Source organism: Vidua macroura, chromosome 12, assembly GCF_024509145.1.
Source record: "Vidua macroura isolate BioBank_ID:100142 chromosome 12, ASM2450914v1, whole genome shotgun sequence".
Classification (NCBI taxonomy): Eukaryota; Metazoa; Chordata; class Aves; order Passeriformes; family Viduidae; genus Vidua; species Vidua macroura.
This window is the reverse complement of record NC_071582.1, coordinates 18,939,139-18,965,095: the sequence shown is the minus strand read 5'-3', so window position 1 is coordinate 18,965,095 and position 25,957 is coordinate 18,939,139. Positions and strand designations below refer to the sequence as shown.

The window sequence follows — 25,957 nt, the reverse complement described above, 5'->3', positions numbered from 1 at the left end:
AGGAAAAACAGGTACAAAATGTGCTTTAGGGCACATTAATAGAGCTCACATCACCAATAAGATCAAACATTCTTCCACGGAGTAATGGATAACCCTTTTTAAAACCCACATCCTCCAAACCACCGGAGTTCTCAGTACCAAGTCAGAGGGATGTCAAATCAAACACCCTAGCTCTGTCTCTATGATTGTGCTCTTACCACATTCAGGTCAGACTGCTGTTTTACAGCTGTAAAAATTCCTTACAAGCTCAACTTCTCCCCACGTCACAATCTGTACTTCTGATTTTCATCAGTGGCATTTCAGAATACAAACACCCCTCGTTTCCTGTACCCTGTGGTAAGCAGGTGAGACAGTTTCTCCCTGTGCATGTGGGCAGAACAGCCCATTTCCACAAAGCCAGACCCAGAACTTTAAATGTTGTAACTCACCAGTGGAGGCATCATGCCCTTGCTGGAGGGTGGGATGACGACACGAAGGTCGGGTTTGCGGTTGTTCATGCCAAGGTTTCCTCCTCCTGGTGGAGGTGGGGACTTTGTAGGCATGACTTTGCCTAGGCCATTCCCACCACCACTGGTACCAAGTAGACTTGGTGAAGCTCGGGAATTCACAAACCCATTTCCTGAAAGAGGAAAAACAAATGGACTGTAAGACTGAGGAGAAGGACAATACAAAATTTTGGTGCTCATGTACCAGTTATGAAATATTTATTTCCTAAAACTTCCGATAATAAACTTCCCACAAGGGGCCGAGTATTGAACAATTGAACAAACACAAACCACTCTGACCAGAGGATCAATATGGAAAGGGAATATCACTTCAAGGGCACGCTGTGGCAGCTTAAACGCTGAGAAGAGCAAATTGCCAAAGAACTATTTCTAATAACATCCGTCGTGTTTAGTCTGCCCTTTGAAGCTCCTCCAGGCTGAGCCTGCAGAAAAGTGAGGGTTTTGCACAACCCCACTTGGTCCCCACCCCCACAGAAAGAGCATGTACTACACTGAATTGCTGCCTGTGAGAACAAAAGATCGGCTCATTAAGTCTCTGTTTCTAAAATTTATTCCTCATATACCTCCAAGATCTGTAGGACTAATTTCAGTATCAATATTTACTGTTTGATTATTATATTTAGCAACATTGAGGGGAACAAATCCTCTCCCTTCAAATTCCTTCCAGATATCCACATCATTTATGCCCATAGGTTTATTTAACAAAGTCTTTCTCTAGCTCACTCCTGGAACTCATTTTAAGTGGAATTGGACAAGCCAAACCCTAGAGGTCCAGGATTCAGCACTGAAATCTCCAAGAGTTGAATATGCTCAAGGTATATGCCTCAGCTTACACTCAGAACTGACCAGAAAACAGCACCAAGGCAGTAAATCAGTGAAGTGCCCAGTATTCTATTTTCCCATCCTGACAGAAGCACCAATCATGTTAACCAAAATATATTTCTCAGAAAAAAATTTTAAGCCACATTCCAATCACAGAATCATATTTATAGCAACAATTCCCAAAATACACAAACCTTATTCAGCTGCAAACAGAAAAAAAACCTGTTAATTTTGCAACAGGGAACCCCATAGTTCACCCTACAGAACCTGTGTGTGTATAAATAAACACACACATTTCATAGTACAACACACAATTCATAGTAACATTCTGTTTGCACTAACACTGCAGGTCTGAAAGCAGCTTTTATAGGCACAATCAGGGAAAAGTCTGTGAGACAAAGTTCACTGTGTGGGAAATTCTCTCTTAATCACCCATAGCGCCACGCTGGCATGAATTTTTGCATTATTATTCTAATTTGAATAGGCCCCTATGCCCAATCCAATTTTATTGCATTAAATACATATTAATCTAAAAGCAATTAAAATAAGAAAGTTGTCAGTGTCACATTCTAGCTTCTTTAGCAACATTTTTAATGCCTTTAAAAGCACAGAAAGAAGGAAGAACAGCAACATATCTCAGCAAGGGCAAAAAACTTCATGGAGGTGCCTGGTACTACCAAGACATTCAGCCAGGGCACACTGAGAACCTCGATGGGAATTCACCAGGATGCTGTGAGGAGGCCTCCTCTGGATTTACTCACTATGTGGACTTCACTGTGCCAAAAGCCTGACCATACATGGATGATCTGATATGTCCCTTGAGTTTTCCAAGGTTAACAGAGCAAGAAAGAGTCATTCTAATTTAGTACTTTCCTGAAGCATTTGCATAGGAGGTATGGGAATATGACTTTTAACTCAGAACTTATGGGGGAAAGAAGGAACACAGCAGAAAGTAAAGTTTTTAATGTCAGCATTCTTCCTTCTGTATTAAAAACCACAGCAAAAACTGATTTTGCGATTAAAGGATCTACATTCCTCAGCAGAAAACAGCAGAACTTATTCAGATGCTTCTAGGTTAGTGATAAAATTTAGGTGGAGTGGTTGAAAAGTTGGGTTGGAGCTGAGAATACACAGTAGAGCTAAATATACTCTTAACTAGTAGGAGAAAACTCTCCACAGCTGGGTCACATAGAAAAAGCAACAAGCCAAAAGGAGAAATTTAGTTCTGTGCTACCCTTAAGGTTCCTGAAACAGAGATGGATTTTGTAGAATCATGATTTTGTTAACACAGTTATGCATCAATTCCTATCCATTATAAATGAGAGCAGCATGAGTTACAGCCAGCCTGCAGAGATTGAGAGACATCCTACACAATGGACAGGGTAAAAATTAAATGGATTTGCAAACACTCTAGGAAGGAAAAATACCAGAAAATGGCATAATTTTCACCAAATTATATCTGAAACTTTGTTATGGCACCTCCCATTTTCAGCAAAAATGCTGAAAAAGAGCATTTAAAGAACTTACTGTTACAACGGAAGTAAAGTCTGGGCTTTAATGCAATAAAAAATAGCATTTTATTACTCACTGGGGCTGTCAGTGTCACCTTTCCACGGCAGGGCTGTGAGTTCTGAGCAGTTTAAGCTGCACAACAATCCCACTCTGTACAAACAGTGGGGTTCTGTACACTTTGGGCCATCCTATGATACCATTTCCTGTCCTCTGGTTCAAGTATTTCAGTAGCCCATGTGTTAAATCTGGACAGTGTCTCTCTTCCACACCCAATCCAGTCATTTCCTGAGCCCTTGTTCCAAGGCCCTGCCAATCCTTCAGAAACATTTCATGCTTTTAGTGGTGCTGTCCAAAACAACAAACTCTCTGCCACTGCCTGCTCTGCACAGTATCAGGAGGCTGCAGGGCAGAGTCAAAGCATTTCTTCTGACAAAAGGCTGAGCAGTTCTCAAAAGCAGTGTTTAGAATTTATTAAAATGGGAGAAACAGTAATAAAAAATCTCCTAAGTGTGCAATACTATGGGTATGAATCCAATAGCAGCCCTTGGTGATAAAGAGCTGGCACTGAACACTGAGCAAACACTGGAGTGTCTGTATCGATCATCTGAAGGATCGTATGCTGGGGCTGCAATAAGAGTGCAAAATATTCATTTTTAGTATGAAACTTCAAGCCTTTTTCCTTTTAATAATCTAATAAGAAAATCAAATTATCAGTTAAGAGTGAAAGGATAACTAAATGTGTGGTATTTCTTAGAGCAAGGTCAGGAGCCAGAAAAAGATAATGAGTACAGGATGATGCAACTACACAGCCCTTTGCCAAACCAAGGCCTTAATAACCCCATAAATTCTACTTACTATTTCATATAATACAGAAATTGTTTCTGTACCTGCTATAGATCTTCCCCAAAGACAATACTTTATGCTTAAAAATGTTTTCAAACTGGAAATCGAAACAGAATATAAAATCCTACATATGTGTAAAAATACAACCCTTTTACTTCCGAAGGAAGACTTTTATTTAACTCTAATTCCTTAAAACAGACGTGAAAGCATGTTCAAAACAGTCCTTTGGAAAACAGACAGCAATGCAAATATAAGCTCTCAATTATATGAATCATAATTTAATTAGATTTGATGATAACAAAACCTGCCAATGTACATTAGCTTTCTTCTTGTTTAGTCAGAAAGTGTTTACTTTTGAAACAACTTCTTTTCTGAAGTGAAATGTTACAACCCACCCATGATACCAACTGGATATTCTGCCTTCAGAGACATAATACAGCTTAATCTCATTTACTGTCCTGCAGCCTAAGACACAGCATTCAATTACATGAGCCAGACTCATATTTCACTATATAAATCACATCAGCTGAAACAATGAACACACGTGGCTGGAAAGTACTCCATGTACTTATTACTACTCAAGGAATAAATTACAGGCATTGATGCCATTAATCCTTCTTTCTTTTTTTTTTCTTTTTCTCTTTTTTTGTTTAATTTTGCAGAAAAACTGAGCACAATTATACAGTTTTGAAATAATTGTGGGCAAGCAGATAAGCCATGTAAGGTTAAGCAAAAAAAAGGACTGTAGTAAATAAATATTTATGCCTCCAGTGACATCATAAAACCCAACAGACGTCACACAGTTAGAAGCAAACTGAAAACTGTGTTTACAACAAGCCATTGATTCACGAGGCATCAGGAGGCAAGATAAGATCTACTGAAGGAAAACACTGACATGAAAAACATTGGGCAGGGGGACATATTGCAAGTAAAACCAACAATAGCACTTCTGTGTGCATTAGTTGCTCAATTTGTTTACTTTAGGGTTAGTATGACAGATTCAAGTGCAAATTAAAAACAGCATATGCCTTTCCTACCATTTTCAGCTGTGTACAGCGATCACTGCTGATTCTACCATCCTTTCAAAAAGCTCCAGTTCTATATTAGCTTTGGAAAGAATTTACTGTAATATCTCAAGGAATCTGAAATAAATGTATTTCTACTGATCTTTACAAATCAATACCTTGGATAATACTACAATTAGAATTAAAATAAACCTTTGATAGTAATATACGGTCTTGAAACATGTCTAACATGTAAGATTTATGCTTCTAAGGCATAAAAGATATTAAAAAGGCAGCAAAAAAGAAACACACATGACTAAATGTCAAGGGAATGCTTAGTCATGTTACAGAACTTTAAAAAGAGCTCATTTCCCAGGTTGTTGGAAATTTTCTTTTGCCTACAGCTACATAAAAGGAGAAAGAATTTTCAAGGATATTTAGAATTTAAAGGGGTGGTTATTATTCAGAATGCAACAGCAAACCTAAATAAAGGCATATTGCTCTTGTATTTGACTGACACATCACCAACAGCAACTGGATGTCTTTTAGGTCTCCAATTAAACAGATTACAGTTAATTACACCAGTTTGCTTCCTAAACTTGCTGATTTCTGTGTGTCTATACAAAGCCAATGTAAAGAGTGGCAAAGAAAGGAGGAGAGAAATGACATGTTTACAACAACCTGGGATGTGGCACTGTATGCTGGGCAAGGGGACATTATGTAAATGTTGAGATTTACTTTAACGCGGCTGGGAGATTAATAATTTGTTCTCTGTATGGCAAATTCTAACCAGAACTGTCATGTACCTCTCAGTAAATCAGAAATTTTGGTAAGATAACAAACACACATAGCAAGATATGAAATTTCAACTGAAACCAAGGGCAGTCCAGGGGCTGAAATGACTTCATGCAGGTTAATAGGCTGGCAAGGGGACATTGTGGAAATGTCAGAGTGGAGTAGAGGCAGAAGAAAGCTGCTTTCTTAAGGAAGAGGCTGATAGCATCAATGCAGAACATTTGCCTGAAACTGCAAGAGGTGTTTTTCAGGAGTCAGTTGGATACCCCTGCTGGGGTGTCTCTCATTTCACAAACCAAACACAACTAGAAAGGTGTGCACACAGAACCTTTCTGTTATTGAAGCCTCTGGTGCACTCCAGATTGCAGCAGATTCAGACTTGTGCAAAACCAAGCTCAGAAATTCTTTTATCCTCACAAACAAAAAGCTTCCCCCATCAGCCAAGCCCTCAAGACAAAGGGAACCATTTACAGGTGTGGCTATTCCCAGTTCTCTCTTGATCCCTTTCTGCCAACTCCAGGCAGTTTACAGGCGTGTGCAAGCTGTCAGTGGCACCTCTGCAAAATCCCTCCTCGGGCCAGGATAAAAGACCACACATGATCTAGACTGACTCTTAGTAGAGATCCAACAGCTCACAAGACACAGTTTTTCCAGCAGATACACCCTTCAGTTCTGCTCCAAAGAAAATCAGTATTCCTGAGGTTACTTCAAATTCTCAGAACCTGAAGATTAGTGAAGACATTAGAGAAGATACAGCTCCTCTGGAACAAAGAGGAGGAATTCAGTACTCAAGCAGACCAGGTCTCTTTTATCCATTCTCCTGATGGTAAAAAGTAAGAGGAAAGAAATTTCTTTTTTCTTTTTTTCTTGTTTTCCAGAAGATTAACTGTGTCCATAATCTGCATTATTGATCAGAAGGGCTATTTCACTGACACAGAAATGAACAGACAGAAAATGCTGTGTCATTGTGAAATCATAAACAGCTTCCACTTCCAAAAATTCCTTAAGAATCCCCTGGGACTGGGAAGAACTTAGGTCTCAAGGTTTACGGCTTTCATGCAGCCTTGGCAATGAAAACCAGCTCAGGTCCTTGGCATGGTTCTGGCTCAACACCACATGTGAAAGGTGTGGAAGAAAAACTAGAGACTGAATAACTGTGGTGGCACTTCTGAGCTTTTCTGATTCTCAGAGTCCTCAAGGATGGCACAAGGTCACTGCCAGTTCATTTCACTGGGAACCTGTGGATGCTTCATGGGATGATACCAATCTACTGGAACACAGCAAAGCAGAACTCATGGCAAACTGGAATGTCATCCATCCATCCATCCATCCATCCATCCATCCATCCATCCATCCATCCATCCATCCATCCATCATCCATCCATCCATCCATCCATCCATCCATCCATCCATCCATCCATCCAGGCCTAAGCCAAATCATCTCTCCCCTGTATCTGGACACATGAGGCTCTACTTTGCCTGAAGTGTTCTCCCCATTCTGGTCATATGAGATTCCTGGAGCATGTTTGATACCCATCACAAACTGAACAGGGTTTAACATTGACCAGGAGCAACAAAATCATCGATGTTGTAGCTCAGAAACATTTGATCTAATTAAGAGAAAAAATAAATTAGCTCTAGAGCAAACTCCATTATAATGCTGGACATTTTTTCCCTCTCAAAACTGGTATATCTGCCAAGTAAAAATTTTCAGCAAATGTTTTTCATGTGGTGGGTAGAATTTTTAAAATATTACAAAATGAAAATGCTTTTTCAGAGTTATGACAGCTGCATGTGAAGTAAGCTCTCAGTATTATAAAGTGATCACAAAATTTTCTGTTCTGGATATAAAAAACCACCTACCAATCTTTGCTACAACATGCAGATATTTTTACTCAAAGTTATTTTCCACAGAAAAACTGTTAAGTTGGCAGATTGACTGCTAAAGCAAATGATTTCCATTCCAATCAAGTCACACAGGACTTGAGAAAAGGACTTGTGTGAACTCAATATGAGCCATTTTATGCAACATCTTTGTTTGAACTGGGTCCCAAATAAGCAAGATAACCTTTACTTGCTTGTTACTAAGAGATAAAGACATGTAAACGTCTTTCAAGAAAATGAGAACAAAATCTCAGATTCCCAAGAACTTCGTAATACTGAAGAAGATGGAGCTTTCCTTTATTTATTTATAAGAGAATATATGGGAATATGGACATGCCAGTACTCCACTTTTACCTCAGACATCACTCCTAAATTGTCAGCTGCAAATATGGCACATGACCTTTCACTACATCCACAGGAGAATTCTCCATTCCTGAGAAGTTTAAAAAAAAAACAAAAAACCCACCTGGAAGCTAAAAGCAGAAAATAAATTTTTTAAAAGTGAATTCTACAATAAATGCAGCAAGAAACTAAAACCATTATTGTCTGCAGACATAATTAACATGAGATACATTTCAACAGCAGCTGTCAAGCTCAAGTTGACAGCAGATTCAGTCAATCTGGTTACGTATGATTTCTTGATTGTGGTTGTAACTGAGAAGGTTCCTGTGCACCTGTCAATAGTTACAAAGTTTTTACGCCATAACTTACAGCAAGTGGAGCTCTGACAACTCTGGGTACCCCTCTGATTTAGCATTCTGGAATTAACCAGGTATTTGAGTTTCACTAGAGGTACTTAAAGATGTTCCCCTGTTCTTGTACAGTCACAACTCTCACTTGCATGACAAACCTTTCTAGAAGTGAGTGGGTATATGTATAACATCTTGGGTGTGATGTTCTGCAAAGTAAGAGATAAGTGATGCATTTTGACTTTTTACATAAACTATTAATAAATGCAAGGAGGAAAACATTTTACTGCATTAAATATGTCCCCCAAGCTGCTGTAACTGGGCATTTCTAGAGTTTGATACCCTAGAGCAAGCACTGTTTTATTTGCTTATTGAAAGAAGGAGTCTTAAATCTGAAGCTAGTCTTAATAAAGCCTGATTTGGGAAAAGAGGCCTGAAACAGCCTGATAATAAACTTATTTAGTCTGACTCGAAAAATTCTATGGAAATCAACATCTGACCTCTACAGTTTCTAAAAATAGTCATCTTTTTTCAACTGAGGAAGCTTCCTCCATTTAAAATCTTGCTTACCTGATGGAAACCACTCTTTAATATTTCATATCTTTGCTGCACATAGCCAAGGCATGGATAAAGAGTGGAAAGTCAATCCTGTGCTTTCAGCCTTGGAGAGTTGCAGCATTTTTTATTCATCAATTCAATTGCCTGACTTGATGTTCAAAGAACTTCTTCCCAGCTGCCACACTAAGTAGCCAGTGGGCAAACACTGAAAGGTCAACAGTTGCTTCTCTAATTCCATGCTATGAACACCTCCCAAGGGGAGCTGGGTGTGTTTGCAAAACTGACCTTCAGCCAGCACGGCTTCCAGAGGCACAGGAGGAATGTGACCAAAGTGGGTGAGCTGTCATTTATTTTGTCTGTCTGTGGCACGACACATTTCAGTGGCTGCCTGCCCCTCTATCAGAGTGCTAAATTTTGTTTAGGGGAGACAAAATATTATTGAAATGAAAAAGTGCTATCATATATTTTTACTGAAGGCCAAAAAATACTGTGGATTTGATTTTTGGCGAGATCTCTAATTTGTTTTCAAAAGAAATTCTGATCATCATCCAAAACTAAGACAGATCCTAGCTATCAGTTTCCAAGATTTATTGCTTTCTTCATGTAATTGCTAGAAAATGATTAGCAAGATACACATGGCAATACAAACAATACAGTCTGTATTTGCTTCATTCTGATTGGCACCACAACCAGCATCAAACATCCAGGTCCTGCAAATACTGAAGTTGAGAACTGAGCTGAGTTGCCTTTAGTACAATAGTTCAGATTTGGCAAACATGAGATTTTTTTAGAATGCTGTAATTACACCTGTAGAGAAAGACAAAAAGCAGCAGCACGCTACTACCCAAAACCACGAAAATAAAAAAGGCAAATATTACTGAAGTGGAAAGGGCACAGCAGTAAAAAGTTAAATGCCTGATAGTAATTTATAAAACTTGACAATAACAGTGCAGCTAAAAAAATTACGACCTTTGTTCTTCCACAGGCACTTTTTCCAAAGGTCAAAATAAAAACTTGCTTTTGAATAACTGAGAAACTGAAACCACGAGACTATTTTTTATAACAAAGACACGATACTGCACTTACCCACTGGACTGGTACCAGCTCCATTTGGCACTGAGAGATCAGCTGTCCCCAGCATTCCACCTAATCAAAATAAGCCAGAGCATTAAACTGACTTGCCCCATTACAGTATGGCAATTCTGTACGTCAAAACCTCAGCTGTGCAAATGCACCGACACCAGTGAGAACTCGTGACTGGGAGGGCTCCTGTGGCTCTGCCAGGAGATGCCCGTGTGGAAGGAGGGGCAGCAGCAGCGGAGCTCACCTGCGTTGCCGGCGCTGGGCGGTCTCTGCGGCGCCCCGGGGGACACGTTGCGGTGCAGGCTGCTCTGGGGCGGGGACAGCATGGTGGTGTCCGTGAGCGAGGAGCTGGCGGCCAGGGATGGGGACACCAGGGAGCTCCCGGGGTTGCTGTAGGTTAAAGTGTTGGGGTTGGACACCGGAACCGTCACCGACATGGAGAAGTTCTGGGCAGGCAAGCCGGGCTGCGGGAGAGAAGACGAGGAACAGCAAGACAACACCGTTAGCATTGACTGTATTTGCAGAAACAGCACATTAGTAAAATTCTCAGTTACAACAGTTTGCTGATTTTTATTAAAGTTAATTCTGTTAGTTTTTAAACTCTATTAAGCATACAGTTTTAAAACATCCATTTGTTGTAAAGTATGGTGTTAAATTCTTATACATCACATAATTACAGTTCCAAAGAATTACTCAAAAGTTGTCAAATATGTAAAGTTCAAAGAGAGAAAATTGAAAGTATTCATATGAATTCACAAGTTTATAAACACAAAAAATTTAACAGTTAATTGGATTACTACAAAGCAATGAAAAGCTAAACACATCTACAAATCAATGAATTGTTGTACCTTCAACATGTAAGCATAAACATGCACGTTGCAAAGAGTTATCACACAAAAAAGAACAAGTTAGTAGTAACATTATCAAGTAATAACTTTGCCAATATATTGCTACCAATCTCTAACACTTTGTTTTTCAAAAGACTAAAAAAATAAACATATCTTTAGAAAATCACAAAGTTCAATAATTTGAATTTAAACATTTCAGGTTCCCCAAACCCCTGCTTGAATAACCATCTTTTTTGCAAATCTTATTTTTTTAATTCTAGTTTTTACAGCATTATTTAAAAGACAACTGTTTTTCTGCAGTATATATGTTTATTATTCAACAGCTATTGAATCAAAAGCTGAGCTGCCTGCCCATCTATGGTACTCATTTGGTCATGACTAACTTCTTTGGCCTTTGTCTCATTCCTATCCTTTGACAGTGATGGGTTTCTGAAACAAAAGGGACTTTTTTTTTCACAACTCTCATAATTGCTGGAAACAAAACCATGACAGGTACAATTTAAGGGCAAAACCCCAGTAGTATTTATTGACAGAATAGAGAGGTGATAGTTGTGATTAAGGAGTCAAAGGCAATTGACCAACACACATGACCTAGCAAGTACACTTTAAAAAATGCAATTTCATCATGTGTAGCTTAAAAATCACTTAGAATGATACTTCTGCATGAAAAGTTAGATAATACAAGAAATGTAACAATAACTATACTAATTAAAAGAGCAGAACATATTCTCTACAAGAAACAAAATCTCTTACTAGCGAGAGACAACAACAATGTCCCTACTGAAGCATTCTAAGAATAATCATCAATTTTTGGCACAGATGGAAGGAAAAATTAATGAAGCAGAACAACACAAAGCTAGCAAATCATTCACAGTATGTAACCAATGACAAGCCCTGCTGGTGCTTGTTTTCAGGGGAAACTACTGGAACTACTCAGTATCTAGCAAAACTAGGGTGTTTTTACACAGCACACTGTCAAGCAGCTCAAACTAAACTGGAAATACCTGAAGTATGCTGAACACACTGCTAGGAGGTAACAACTGGAACATTTTTTTCTGTAAGTTTCTCAATACAGAACCAATTAGTGACAGCCTCCCCCCACACCTTACAATAAAGGCTGTCTGCCCATCTATGGTGTTCATTTGGTTACGAGCGAATTCTTCACGCTTTGCCTCATTCCTATCCTTTGACAGCAATGAGTGCTCAAGAACAAGAGAAACCGTGTTCTTATACAGCCCCAGAAGTACTGGAAACAGAAACATAACTGGTCAAATCTGAGTTACAAATACAGAGCTGTAGAGCTAAAATATAATGTTGCCCTTTTTATTTACACTGATGTCCACACAGACATTTCGGCTGTTCACCAAAAACCCATTTAGCTGTAACATACTGAGAGATGAGGCCTGAAGGTGTCTCAACACAGAAAACTCGGATATCAAAATCTTCAAAACAGAGAAAACCCAAAATATATTGGCTTTATTCAAGCATAACAGAAGTGATGCTGGGTGTCATGACTGTCAGTTTGCTGTTCAGTCCCCAGAGATCTCTTAGGCTCTGAACGATGGAATGATTTCCAATATCAGCAGTCATTTGGAGACACTACTCAAGTGCCCCAGGGTCTGTGCAGATTAACCCACACAGTTCATCTCCTTTAATTGCTGCAAGATTTGCATTCTTAAAATATTCAAAGGCTGTGGCAGAGCCCTGTATTAGTTTTCTTAGAAAATACTTAGTAATACTCAACACTAACTGATTTTTGTAGGTGGAAACTAAATGTCATCGTGAACACCTCCACAAAAAACATGCAACATTTTCCACTCCTTTTAACCCCCAACTGAAGTTCTGGAGCCAAGTGACTTATGGCTGCACACTGGGTTGGCACTTGGGAGAACATTTTCCAATATCCTTTAGTGTTCAAGGAAGTATCTGCTGGAATTTCAGAGGAGCAATCTTTAGAGGCTCTCATTCTGCAGCAGCCTTGATTTTAAATATCTAAATAATTTTCTACATCCAGACTTGAGCAAAATAAATTCTACTGGTTAGATGATAAAATTAATCCAATTCTATTTGCCTGCTTGTCACATACTGTAAAATCTTGATCACCAGACAGATGAAGACCTACAAGATGTAAATAAATGATCCTACATCCTACAACAAAAACCTATCTTGGTAAATATATTTTAGGTAGGATTAGGTAATGCTGTAGGCTCCTGAAATTTTGAAATGTTGTCTTGTGTTCCAAAGGTATGAAAAACTGGGAGTGCAAAACCAAAGCTAGAGATTATCATTCTTATTCTTTACAATAAAATGTATTTTAACAAGACCAGGTATTTTAACAAGACCAGGCTTCTCCTCAGAAGCCCTTTTCCCTTCTCAAGCCATTACATCCTCTTGTCTTTGAAGTGGTTTTCAGTGGTAAGCAAACACCATGAAAATTCTCATGCATGTAAGAGAAGCACAAACCATACTTTAGTACTCACTGCGATTTTATGATTCCGCATCATATTATCAAACTCTTCATTAATTTTTTTATATTTTTCTTCTGTATGTGGCGTGAGCACATATGAAGTGTCAGGGTCCGGGCTGTCGCACCCTCTGTGTTCCTTCTTGTTCAGAGCCTAAATAATGAAGTTAATAAAAAGGATCAACAAATAAAAAGTAGAGATAAAATAAAAGTACTTACAGGGCCTCGCTTGAAAATAAAATCACTATCTTCATTTAGTTTGCTGAATCTGTCCTCCGATAGTGGACTGTGCTCAAAGTAATCGTCAGCATCAGGGCTCTCACAACCATTAAGGCCTTTCTTTCTTAAGGTCTGAAATACAATTGGAAAATTCACATACAAATCATACTAACTTGCCAAGAAGTTTTGTACACTACTGAATCATTCAGAGCCCCTGAAACTACATCAAACTTTCACAGACAAAACTCACTGTGCAACAGACAGAATCAGTCTTTCAAGATAGTGGCAAAGTACACAAAGAGAAAAGGTTCACCCAGGTGCCATCTCACAGGTAACTTCCCCCTACAACCACTTCATCTCCCAGCACTGCATGAAAATTCATTTTTAGACATTGGCCGATGGAGTGAAGTTGCCTGACAAGGAACATTCAAGCCTGTGGCAAAGGAGTTCATGTATTCATTGGTAATTAAAAGTCGGTTTACTGGATCTTTAATGAATTGACTTTAGCATCCCAATTTTAATATTCACATTTTAAAGAGCATACAGTTATAATCTGACAAACACAGTGGCTAAAATTCTGATCCAGTTAAATAACTGCAGGACATTAATATCTATACCATTCGGTCTCAAAAGCCGACAAAGACAGGATCTTCCTGTCATCCTGCACGATAACAAGAACTGCAAAAAAGAAATTACATAATCCCTCTCTAAAATGACTTCGTTTGCTAAATATAAGCTTTTTCAGAGTCCTTCAGACTAACTTTATGGAGCTACTTCCTGTTTTCTGATGGAGAACTCACATCAACATCCCCTGGAAAAAAAAAAGCAAGCTTGTCTACAATCCAGCCATTAAAAAAAGGATGTGAAACTACAGGTCTCGTGACCAAATTACAAGATATATTTGTATTTCTTGTTTTTGTTTTTCACCCTATTACACAATCAGAAATTTTTCTCTGCAAGCTCTAATTTATAACAAAACAATATTTAAAGTATTACCTGTGAAAAAAAAATCTTTAATGTTTTCTTAAAAGTTTCAAAAGGAAAGCAATAAAAATTTTAAACAGATATATGTTATCCGTACATAAAGCGGCAGTAGGATTATACAGGCACAAGGGAGTTGCATACTTCCTTTTTGTCAGAAATTATCTATATTCCATGAATTTTACATTAAAACCCCTAAAGATCAGAAATCTGCAACCTGACATTTCCAGCACCATAAAAAAAAAACCCCATGTTTTCCTCCAGAAGCAATTTCCATTACGCACTGTAATTCTGATTTACAAAACAAACTATTTTAGCTCATAGTATTCACCAGCATTTTTTTACTGTCAACTGATTTTTAGTATAATAAAAAAATACACACGACTTCCTCACTATTCATATATATGCAAAATCCTGCTTATTTCTACTGCAGTTTGAAAGCAGGAATTGAAAATCCAATTCGCCGCCTGAAATTCTTTAATATCACAGTTCACCATAAGCTGCAATTCCTTCTCAAGTTTCCTGGCTTGCTCCATGTATCCCACACAGTATCTGGAACTCCCACAAAAATGTAATCACTAAATCAGCATATGGGGAAAACAGGTGTAGGCTCCTCCAGCACCTGTCACAGCTCCGATGCCGCTCCTCCAACCAATAGCCGGACACGTAAATGGACTTGGCCATACAAGGGCCGGCAGCTCGGCCTCTCAAGGTCGGAGCCTGTTATCCCTCTCGCAGCCCTTCCTAACAAGTCAGCCTGCCAGTCTGCTACACTTTGGTATCAGCAGGGAAAATGTTAACGCCGTGTAATCTGGATTACACTTAACCCCTGCAGCCCACGGCGCTCTGGAAATAGGACCCAAATGTCTTTAGGCGCGTTCGGTGCAGCGCGCGATGCCCGGCACACGATGACAGAGCTGCACGGAGGCTCTGCAGAGAAAGGGCTGCAAGACATGCACACACAGAGTGCAGCTCCTGTGATAAACACACTGAGGCAACTGAAGTCTTGCAGGAAGGGAGCTTCAGCAGAGCTCCTTTCAATAGTCTAAAGCAATCCAGTGGAAGCTTTTTAGTGTAACGCTGCCAGTTCATCCCCCCCAAGCAAACGGTCTGAAAATTGGTCTGAAAATTATCCTCCGACTTAAACAAAAAAGGAAGAGATTCAAATGTAAAAATGCCTCCTTCCTCTCGGTGACTGGGTGTCATTTTTGCTAACAATGGGGTTAACTCTGCTTTGACTCATGAGGAAGGAAAATGCCTCAGTATCTCCCGTTTCAGGCTCTGGAAACTGTCACTCCAGATGGGGTTCCTGTCATTGTGGAGGGATTTAAGCCACAGTTCCCTGTCACAGATAATAAGGCTGGGTCCAACAGCCAGAGCTCTGCCTCCTTATCACCAAAACACCAAGTGCCACTTTGAGGACCTGACCATAAAAAGCCTGCGAACTTTTATCAGCGCCCAGGAACACAATAGTAAAACATTCCTGCGCCGTGGCCAGGGCTGTTGGCCCGGGCAGGCGCAGCCGAGGCGAGGCAGCCCCGCCAGAGCCGGCACAGGCCCCGCTGCAGGCAAACAGGGACCGGCACCGGGAACCGCTCCTGGGAACCGCTCCGGCAAACAGGGCTGACTCCGCCCTCGAGATTCTCCAGTGCTAAAATGTGTTGTTTCTCCAAATAATGTAAATAACTCGGCTCTCTGAGCAATTTCCAAGGTATTCTCATAGAGATTAAAATTTTATTAACTCTGGCATTGTTCACAGGAAAGAATTTGGTGAGATCAAGTAATTTGTGTAACGCGAAGAGAGTTTTATTTCTCTGCTGTGATACACAAGCTCGTTTAGAACAAAATCATAGTATTTGGAGACTAATAGATATAAGGCATAATTTTTTCTTACTACAGCAAGAGGGGAAAAGAATATTAAATTTCAGGTTTTGTTATTGGATGCTCATTGCAATTACCTTCTGGTGTGAAGTCTTGTTTTCCAGATCATGTAAGGGAATGTGTAGCCCTTTCAGTAAATCTGTGTTACTTTCCACTTCCTCTACGACTTAGCCAAAATTACTGGAAATTGTTCCAACATGTTTGCCAACACACTGTATTGTGCCCCAGTAACTAAGATTATGCAGCTTTGATCTCAAACTGCACCAACTGATGAGAGAAAAATACTGGTTTTATTCAGAAAATAATGCTAAGTATTTACAATGAACCAATGCAGGTGCAAAATCTTTTTTTTAAAAGAATGAAGGAAACACAAAAATACATTTTTGTGACACACAAAGTCACTACACAAGTGTTCCAGACAGCTCTGGTCATCTTAATATTGCAGAATGACCCAGGAGCTCTTCCACTATTAGTCTAGTATTGATTTATTTTGATTTGAATGGCAAAGCTTAGAAAACATTGTATGAGAATGGCTGGACCAGCTATGATGGCTTTAAATATTGCAGTCAAGCACATGGTACAAGAGCCCCAATATTTTCCTGAACTTCCCCACACATATGCAAAGTAGTTTTTAATTGCACTTTGCAATTAAAATTAGCATTTTGCTAATTTCAGAAAAGAATCATGCCTTGGCAAGAAGCATCTGAGGAACAGAAGAAGGGCTTCTTGCAAAACAACAACAGAAAGGAATAACTGGCTTCTCTCTACGATTCAATATAAATTTTACTGAAACTGATAATACAAATAGCAAAGAGTATAAAAGCACAGTAAAGTAATTTTTTGTTTGATCCTTGAGGAAGAAGAGCTGATATTCAACAATCTCAGTGTAATTATCCTAGCACAAGCTTCTTTCCACAAAATCCAACAGAGACACGTGGAAGGCAGGAGCCTGAAGGCTGCTGAGCCCCCAGAGCAGGAGATGAAGCCACCACCTCCTCCAGGCTTGCTCCAGCCCAGCTCCCAGGGGCTCCAGACTCTGCTCTGGGAACCAGGAACTCTGAACCAATAAACATGGAGGGGTCACTGCTTCCAGAGACCAAGTGACAGCCCCCAGCTGGCCCCCTCCCATCCAGACCCCGGGCTTTCCATCCCACTCCAAAAGGAAATGTTGCTGATGATTAAAGAGCACAATCAGTGGGTTTTGTGCTCCCATCAGTGAGTTTGGTTAAAAAGCCAAGACTTCTGATATTGTGATCTGGGCTCCTTACCAGCCCTGGCAGAACTGTAAAGAACTTGATTATGTTCATTGTCACGTCAGGAAATGATATTTTTCTGCCTTAAAGCAAGAATGTAGGATGACCTCATGTGTAAAAAGGCTTATGAAGTGTAAAAAAGTGTCAGGTCATTCAAAACACTCAAGTGTTTGGTTTCTTGTAATATTACACAAAAAGGAAATGGTTGTTGCTGTCAAAGCTACCATGTATCATGTTAACAGCTCTATTTTTGCACTTACTATTGGAGCTGGCCAGAGAGGATTTTTGTTGGTATTTCATCCCAAATCACTGAGAAAACCATGTCCAAAATTTGACTAAGACTGAAATGAAAAGTGATTTCCCTTGGAAAAGGCAAACCTTTCACTTAAATCCTGTGGCTAGTTCTCCTTCTGCTCTTGTAATCAGAGCATGGAAAAGCTGCAAAGCAGCACAAATTTGGAGTAAATATGTTTTAAAAATCATAACTTTTTAAAGTTATTCCTTAGGCCTGAAGTAATGGAAAAGCCCTACTAGTACTGCTAAGTATTATTGCTGCTCTGGTAGGCACCTCCACCATGGATATCAAAAGGATGTATAATTAAACTTCCCTGATGCATCTGGAGATGCCATGCAATAGTGGAGAATATTTTTGTCTCACTAAAATGAAAAAAAAATTTTCCTTGTCCATTCTTTAATTAACTTCTTTTTGCTGGTTTATGCTCAGCTGCAGCAGGAAAAGGTGGGTGGCCAACGTGTGGGCAGAGGAGGCAGAAGGACTGGCCCAGCCTCGCTGGCAGCAGCAAACCACAACACCACTGACAGTCACATCCTACATGAAAAGCCACACCTTTTTTTTTCTGTGATAGCCACAGAACTAAGGACAAATAAAGCAGTCACAGCAGCAGATTCCCACCCAGTTTTCTTTCTTAATACATGAAAGGTCAGTGAGACAATGCAGGGCATATTCCTTCACTGCAGCTCAGCTCCCTTCCCACAGCAGGCAAGGACCACATGTATCACTACAGGCTTTGCATGCAGCAGAATGTCCTGCTGAAAGCAAGACAATTGTTTCATTATTTGCTTCCTGATACATATTATTGCCAAGAACTTGAGCCTAAAACCTGGCTGTTTTTCTCTTCTTTTATAACACAAAATATTCCACTTTCATCAGCCTGAACAATAGTAAGGTGTCTCGTCCTTTAGATATCATTATGTCTCCCCTATTATGTATAAAATATATTCAAGTACCCGAGGAGTATTCTTAGTCACCAAAAGCTATTTTTAGTTTTTAAACTTCCTGCGGGTCAGTTTGGCTACAGAAGCATCATCACTGCTGTTTCTTTTCTCTAAATTAACAACACAGCTCCGCAGAGTCAGACCTTGACCCTACAGTGCCGGGTACACGAATTTACCACTGTCTAAAATCCAAGCAGGAGTGAATCCCCAGTGCAGCACAGACATCAAGCCAGAACAGCCAGAGAAAAACCAGATAATTCAACTCAGTAATGGTGTTTTGTCTATTTAAACTCATCAACATTATTTCTGTAGGCTGAAATTTCTTTTTCCAGAGATAGATGTAGTATATTGTTTTATGTGATGTTTACAAACTTGATATATTTTCCTCAGGGTCTATTAATATTCTCAACTTCAACCACTGAAGCATCTGCAAATTTCCTTATGAAGCTGTTTTCGTGTCCTTTGAGTTAGGAGGCTACTTACATTTAGCCCTAATACTGTTCCTTTCAGTATCCCTGACACATTTTCAATTACATTTTGCCACGCTATCAGTTCAAATTTCACGTTCTAATTATAGCCACAAACACATCCATCCCAAACCAGCTCAGAGAAGGAGTGGTGCCCAGCTTTCAAAACTTCCCTGAAACGCACAGGAGGCCAAATTAGATTATGACAGACATTTCCATGAGCTAAGCAACTTGGAGAGCTTAACTTCTTAAAGAACAAGACCTTCCCAATCTTTCTGGCAGGCTCCCCAACCATAATACTGCATGCTAAAGAAAATCTGAACTATTGACATACTCTCCTTTCAGCTTACTTAAATAATATTTTCCATACTTGTGCTCAATTAGTAGTGATATTTAAAAAGCAAATAATTGACATTATGCAAAAATACATGGACTTGAAAAATTCTGAGTGTAGTATTTAAAGTTTGCTACAGCTTGTATTTCTTGGCTAAATATTATAGTTTGCTATTAAAAAAAAAAAAAAAGGTGGTTTTAGATTAATTACTTATTTCAGGGTTTTACAAATAAAAAACTTCTAAGCCTGCCTGGCATTATCCATAAAATACAAAGAAAAAGAAGAGCCCTTTTAGCAATGCTCTATGTTCAGTTTTAGGCAAAGGTATTCAGCATTTACAAATGAAAAATGTTCATGATTTGAAATTTTATCAGTGTCCCTGCTATAAACCACTCTAAGAAAAGACACTGCCTTGTTTCAAATGTTGGACCACTTCCAGTATCTGGCAAATTTTAACATGTATCCCTGGCTTGCCAAACATGAAAGCTAGCTGTCAAATTCCTCCCAGATATGATAAAGATGGCACTCAGGATTCAAACTCTCATTTATATAAAATAACACATACAAAAGGTTTTTAGACTTGATATGGCATGAAGTTTAAATTCTAGCCTGAAGCATCTTTGCTGTGAAACATTATTTTAAGTAGATAACCACAAGCAATGACTAAAGAATTAGAACTTTATGGGCTATACAATCCACCCTTCACCCTCAGAATATTACCCAGCTCTGGACTAGAAGGTATGGGAAAGGCAGCTGCTTGCTTGTATTTGTGATTTTAGAGAAACACTATCTGTGAACTGTGGACTTTATAAAGCAGTTGCTGACCTACAAACAAGCTGGATTGCTTGGTCCTAAATGAACTCCTTGAGACTTAAAATGATTAGTAATCCATTAGCACTGATAATGCTGTTTCCACAGTGACAGCTTAGTCAAGCTCTCAAAGTCCAATTTTTGATGCATTTGTCTTTGTTTCACTTTCTATCCAACTCAGAAGGTCATTAAATTTTATATCACTGAGCAGATTTGCATTTACCTGTGTTATAGAAAGAACCATAAACTAGATTTTCCCATTAGAGAGTACTAAAGTGCCAGTTTAACTTGATATTTTTCAATCTTTTTATTAAAAAAGACAAAATAGACTGATATTCGTCTTCAAGAAACAAAAATTACTCCTTAGCATATAAATTAAATACATTCTATAGTCCTTTCAGGGACTATAAATTTGCAAACAAACAAAATTAATGGTAAAATGGAGCAAAACACAGTTCTATGTTAGAACATTCAAAGAGATGTCTCATGGTACATAAATGCTTTATTTCAGTCCTTACCCAAATAACAACACAGAGATGTACAATCTCAGCCTCCCAAATGCAGATCTTCACGTACTTGCAATGGTTAAATTATAAATCAGGAGCAGCAGTAGCTGACTGAAGGCCTCCTTTCAGCAACAGTGCACTGCAGATAAGCCATATGGAACATGAAAAGTTTCCAAGTGCAGCAATCCATCTGCATAATATCCCTCATAATCTTTCAGAAGTTCTTTAGGAAAAATATTATCTCCTACTCAGAGTTTGCCAAGAAAAAAAATGACTTAACTCTGATTAGAATTCATTTAATAAAAAGAATGAGGTTCTTTAGGTCTACCTGCCCATGTAGTATTGCAATTACAAATACTCCTTGTCCTGAATAGCTCCTTACAGCTTTAAAATTGGAAAGGATAACAGAACTGTTTCAGAGTCTTGGTACTCAAGATAATTTAGTGCTATCACTAGACCAGTGTGTACAACAGGAAGCAGAGAGCCTCCCCAAAAATAAGGAAATAGGGTACAAGCAATTATTACATCTCTGTTTTTATTGAACTAAAATAATAGAATGTGGCACTTCCAGACATAGCTCTAATAACGTCACAATTCATGTTTCAAATACAGAACTTCTCAGTTGTGTGTCAACACAATACATTTAACATGCTTTTTCCTGCATAGCCTCCATTTAGTGCAAATTATTCAAAAGCAAGAGCACCTCCTTGAAGACTGTCCTGACTTAATGTGAAAAGGGGTGGGAAATCAAAGGTGGGACCTTGAGAGGTAGAGAGAAAAGGCTGTACAGGAATCAGAGACAGAGAAATTTGAGTAAGCTTTACCATGTAATTCATGTCAACATTAGATAAAGACTAGCTCTGGAATGCTTGATTTTTTTTTTTTCTTTTTAAAAAATCATTGTAATCAGCAAATACCGAATTTTAAGTTATTTGCAGGAAAGAGCAGGGCTTTAAATGGTACCAGTTTGTTACAGTTATAGAAGAGTTTACAGTGGGACAATGTGTAACAGCTTTGATCTAAAAACATTCCCAAAATATTTGGGAGTTTTTAATAAAAATGTATTATTCACTTCCTGTTGAAATTACCTAGTATTGCCAGTAAAGCATAAATTTTAAGTTAAAATTCACCCTACTGCCAATTTAACTAACTTGCCTAGCATTTCATAGTCTACACCATGACTTACAGGGCTCCCATATGAAGTATCACATCACTGATGTGACATAAGATGTACCAAAAAAACCTGGGTAAGTCACTAAATGAACTGGATGTGTACTCATCTGCAAGTATGGTGCAGAATGGTGTGTCACATGTGTGTCATATGTCACATGTCACAGGCTGTTAGGGTATTCAGAGGTCTGTACCACAGGAACTGCCATCACCAATATTTTCTTTCTTTAGGTGCAGCTGCACTCCAGGAGCAATTACCAAGGGAAGTGTTTTGTTCAGGTGAGTGCTGAGCGTTAGAGCCCCCGTGGGCCACAGCACCTGCAGCAAAACCCTGGCAGGGAACAAGCTACAGACTCCCTGAGCCCTCTGCTGCACAAGCACCATCAGCTCATAGCCCAAGCAGTAAGATTATTCAAAAGCAACATATTAAAAACTGCAGACATGATGAAGTCTAAAAGGCAGGGAACAGTGAAGCACTGGAGATGACCCTCCCCTCCCTTTGGGCAGTTCATGTAAAACAGTGGCTGAGGAACAGAGATGATCAAGAAGCTGCACTGCTGCTGTCCCTCCTGCAAGGTGGTTAATCCCTGGCAGATGACACAACCAAACCCATGAGCTTGAAGTCAAAAGATGGGATTACATTAAGTCTCCACTGAAATCAAGCCTACCACATAAAGAACAGCCCTTCATCTTGCTGTAGTTGCAGGAGATGCTTTGTTCTGGGTCTATTCTTTCCATGCACAGCTTGTGTAAAGTCACTCTCTTGATCAACAGATGCTATGGTCCTCACTTTGAAATTGCAAAGTAAAAATACACTTTTCTGTCACTACAGAATTTCAAAAGCACCAAATTCTGCAGCAACACAAGGGCTGCAGAATACACGAGACCAGCACAGCTTGAAGAACTTGTTCATACAATAATTATGTCTTTGTGTGACTGCCTGCATGAACTCCAGCACTAACAAGCAATGAGCTGTTGCGGATTTTCTTGGAGTCAATTTTCAATCCTACTTAACACAATGTCTCCTGAACAGCTAAACCCAGAACCCAATCCTTGACAAGCGTTTCCTGAGCAGTGGGTGTGAGAACTGGACGTTGTGTGTCTGCCCTATAAATTTCAAAAATAAAAATATTCTCCTAACACAGAGCAGAAACAGTTGGAAAAACATGGCTTACACAGCTGGGAAATAAAATCAAGTTTCAGACAGAGGAGAATCCAATCCCTGCCTATTGCAGGGCTGATTCTGCAGAGATTTTTGGTAAACAGAGCACACAAAAGCTCTGTACCAGTATTTGACACGGATTTAGGATTCTGGCCCTCCCAGCAGTACAGCCTCCAGAGGAGCATCCGATCCAATCTGAGATTGTAATGATGCACAGCCAAGTCAGCTGCCACTCAGCACTCAGTGATCAGCTTTTTCTGGTAGTTTATTAAAAAATGAGAACATCACAGCAAATTTCAGTTCACAGCTTTCAAGTCATGTCACTGGTGTAACTGTGACAGGGCTGGTGTAGCACAGAGAGCACCCTGAGCTGCAGCTACATAAAATCACTGCTGGCAATACAGCAGCCAAGTACAGTCGTTATTAGCAAGACTTCAGAAATTTCTAAAAAAAGATGCATTCTAGACAAACTTCAGTTATCTATATGTTTTAAGTAGTAACTAAATCTGGAATTCATCAAAATTCAGAATACCAGCAGAGCATGGTAAATTTAAAGCACCGGCACTGTTTTAAAGAGGTAGAAGAAATAATGTATTCTTAACCCTAAACACTAAATTTATTCACTGCTTTAGATACAAGGGAAGTACAGCTTTAGATTATTTGCAGGCGAACCAAAGCTGCTTCAAAAAAAAAAAAATCTAAGCCTATCCTACTTCTGAAAATTCTTTATATATCAGCAATGAAGGAATGAAAAACAACATTAACTCAGAACAAAATCTTTTTGCCAGTACTGTCAGCTTGCTTAAAGTCACCAATAATCTGATATTTTGAAATAAATAAATAAAGAGGTACGTTAATCATCTGTACATCCAAAGCAATTTCAGCACAGCCAAAGAATTAAAATATTGTTGAGTAAAACAGTATTACCAAATGCAAGATACGGAAAAATCAATAACAGTAAACAGGTCCAAAAATGCTGTGGGAATTAAGCACTGAATTTAATCTCCCAAGCTAAAACGAAAGAGATGGGGAGAGAAATGAGAGACAAAGACACCATGAGGAGGGGCAATTGTTCTGTTCAGCACAAAATGCACAGTTGTCTTCTGTCACAGTACTGAAAATAAGTATTTGCTACCTTGACCACATTTTAAATTTTTCAAGATAGTTGTTTTTTCCTAAACCATGAATGGGAACTAAAATCTCTAGGTAGAACCTGTTTATAAGTGAGACTGATAGCAAACACTTCTAAAAAAAAAAAAGATTCAAACCCCTATACACAGACACATAAAAATACATGTGTGTATAAATATATATATATATATGTATGTATGTATGTATGTATACATACATATATATAAAAGCTTTTGATGACTCATTCCAGACCACTTCAGTTTTCAAGCACTTTCCCTCTTTCTAAGGTAAGCTAAAAGAAAATTTTAGTCCTTAACCATACATAAATCCTCCTTAACCACCTCCTTAAAATGTCTCAAAGGTATTTGTGTGCCATCTCAAATTATTTGAAATGTTATATGCAGTATAATTACATTTACATAATCATTTAGCAAATCAAGCCCAATAATGCCTACATTTTCTCAGCACCATGGGCAGATTACCAAGTCTTTTCCTTCCTTCGCTGAAATAATTTTTAAGCTTCTTCCTTCTTTTAAACATGCACCACTTATTCCCACAGTGTTTGGAGACCAAATCAAGTGGTTTGAACTACAAAAATACATAATACTACACCAATACATGTTCTTCTGTCAGCCCAAAGCTTTTTTCTTTCTTTATTCCCCCCAGGTTTTGCTCACTTCTGGCAGTTCTCCATCTATCAAATATGCAGGAATGCAAAACAATGTTAACACATCAGAGTGTCAGCCTCCCTCCAATCTCCAGTGTGTGTTTAACCATCAGCATTCCTCGTGCCACCTCACAGCTCTGTAAAGCTGTGCTGATATTTCACATAGATTTGGAGATTTTAGTCACATACATTCAGCATCAGTTTTCTTTGTCTTGGTTGCAGGGCATTTTCTTCTTAAAAATAAATTTTTAAACTTACGATGTAGCCTGTGTTATAAAACATTTCAAAGAAATAATTATTTTTTAAGAATTTGGCCCAGTTTCCACCATCTTACTTTTCAGCTTTGAATAGCAAAATAGAGAAGCCCAAATTGCTTTGCAAATCCTTATCTAGATCGGATACACCAGGTATCCACCAAGGAAGGAAATAAGATCAATTAACTGAAGGTCATTCTCATCTAATTTTGTATGTGTGCATCCAAGTATATATTTAGATACAATTCCCAGATCTTCATTTTCATATGAAGTCAACCCAAATTTAAAAAAAAGGAAGCAATGAACCAATTCAAGTGCTACCAAAACAAACTACTACGCACCAACAACAGTTCAAAATACACATTGGTTATTCCCAGCCTGGAAAAGAAGCAATGCTGGGAGGTGGAGAAAGCTGGATGAAAAACAAAACCAGAGAGCTTTTGGTTTATAAACACAGTGTTTCAACACCAACTTTTCTGTTTATGCTCCCCACACTGTTACACTTGTCTCTTGGCATATGCTCCATCTGGCTGGGGAGATGCATCTGCTTCTTCCTGCTGCAGGCTCTCCACGTGCAGCTGAGCTCTCCGTGCTCACTCGGAGCCAGGAGCCAACAATCCCATCTCTGATCCCAGAGATGTTCCTGACTACAGAACGTGCACCGCTCCTCTAACAGCTCCATTAAAATTTTGTGCAAAGGCAGAGATGAAATGTATTTTAATGCAAGAAAACAGCTGATTACAGCAGGAGATTAAACTGCCTTGTTGACCCTGCTGAAAGCAGCAGCAGGGTCATTTACCTGCTTTGAACTGTGACAAAACCACTCTCACACCAAGCCATCACAAATGTTACTCCCCATTACAGTCACCTACTCCCAT

The 25,957-nt window shown here is 39.0% G+C and overlaps 1 protein-coding gene across 6 annotated transcripts in view; it reads right to left on the bottom strand.

The window, feature by feature from the left end:
• Window positions 1-25,957, bottom strand: part of MEF2A (myocyte enhancer factor 2A) — an 81,179-nt gene that overhangs the window by 12,707 nt on the left and 42,515 nt on the right. For 2 of the 6 annotated variants that reach the window (XM_053987895.1, XM_053987898.1), the window contains exons 4-7: window positions 13,228-13,359; window positions 9,941-10,160; window positions 9,700-9,759; window positions 429-619 (exon numbers count right to left, since the gene is read on the bottom strand). In XM_053987895.1, the coding sequence (XP_053843870.1) occupies window positions 429-619; window positions 9,700-9,759; window positions 9,941-10,160; window positions 13,228-13,359 (603 nt within the window). Of the gene's footprint in view, window positions 1-428; window positions 620-9,699; window positions 9,760-9,940; window positions 10,161-13,012; window positions 13,163-13,227; window positions 13,360-25,957 lie in introns of all 6 variants that reach the window. The other 4 variants (XM_053987894.1, XM_053987897.1, XM_053987899.1 and 1 more) reach the window with 3 other exon arrangements.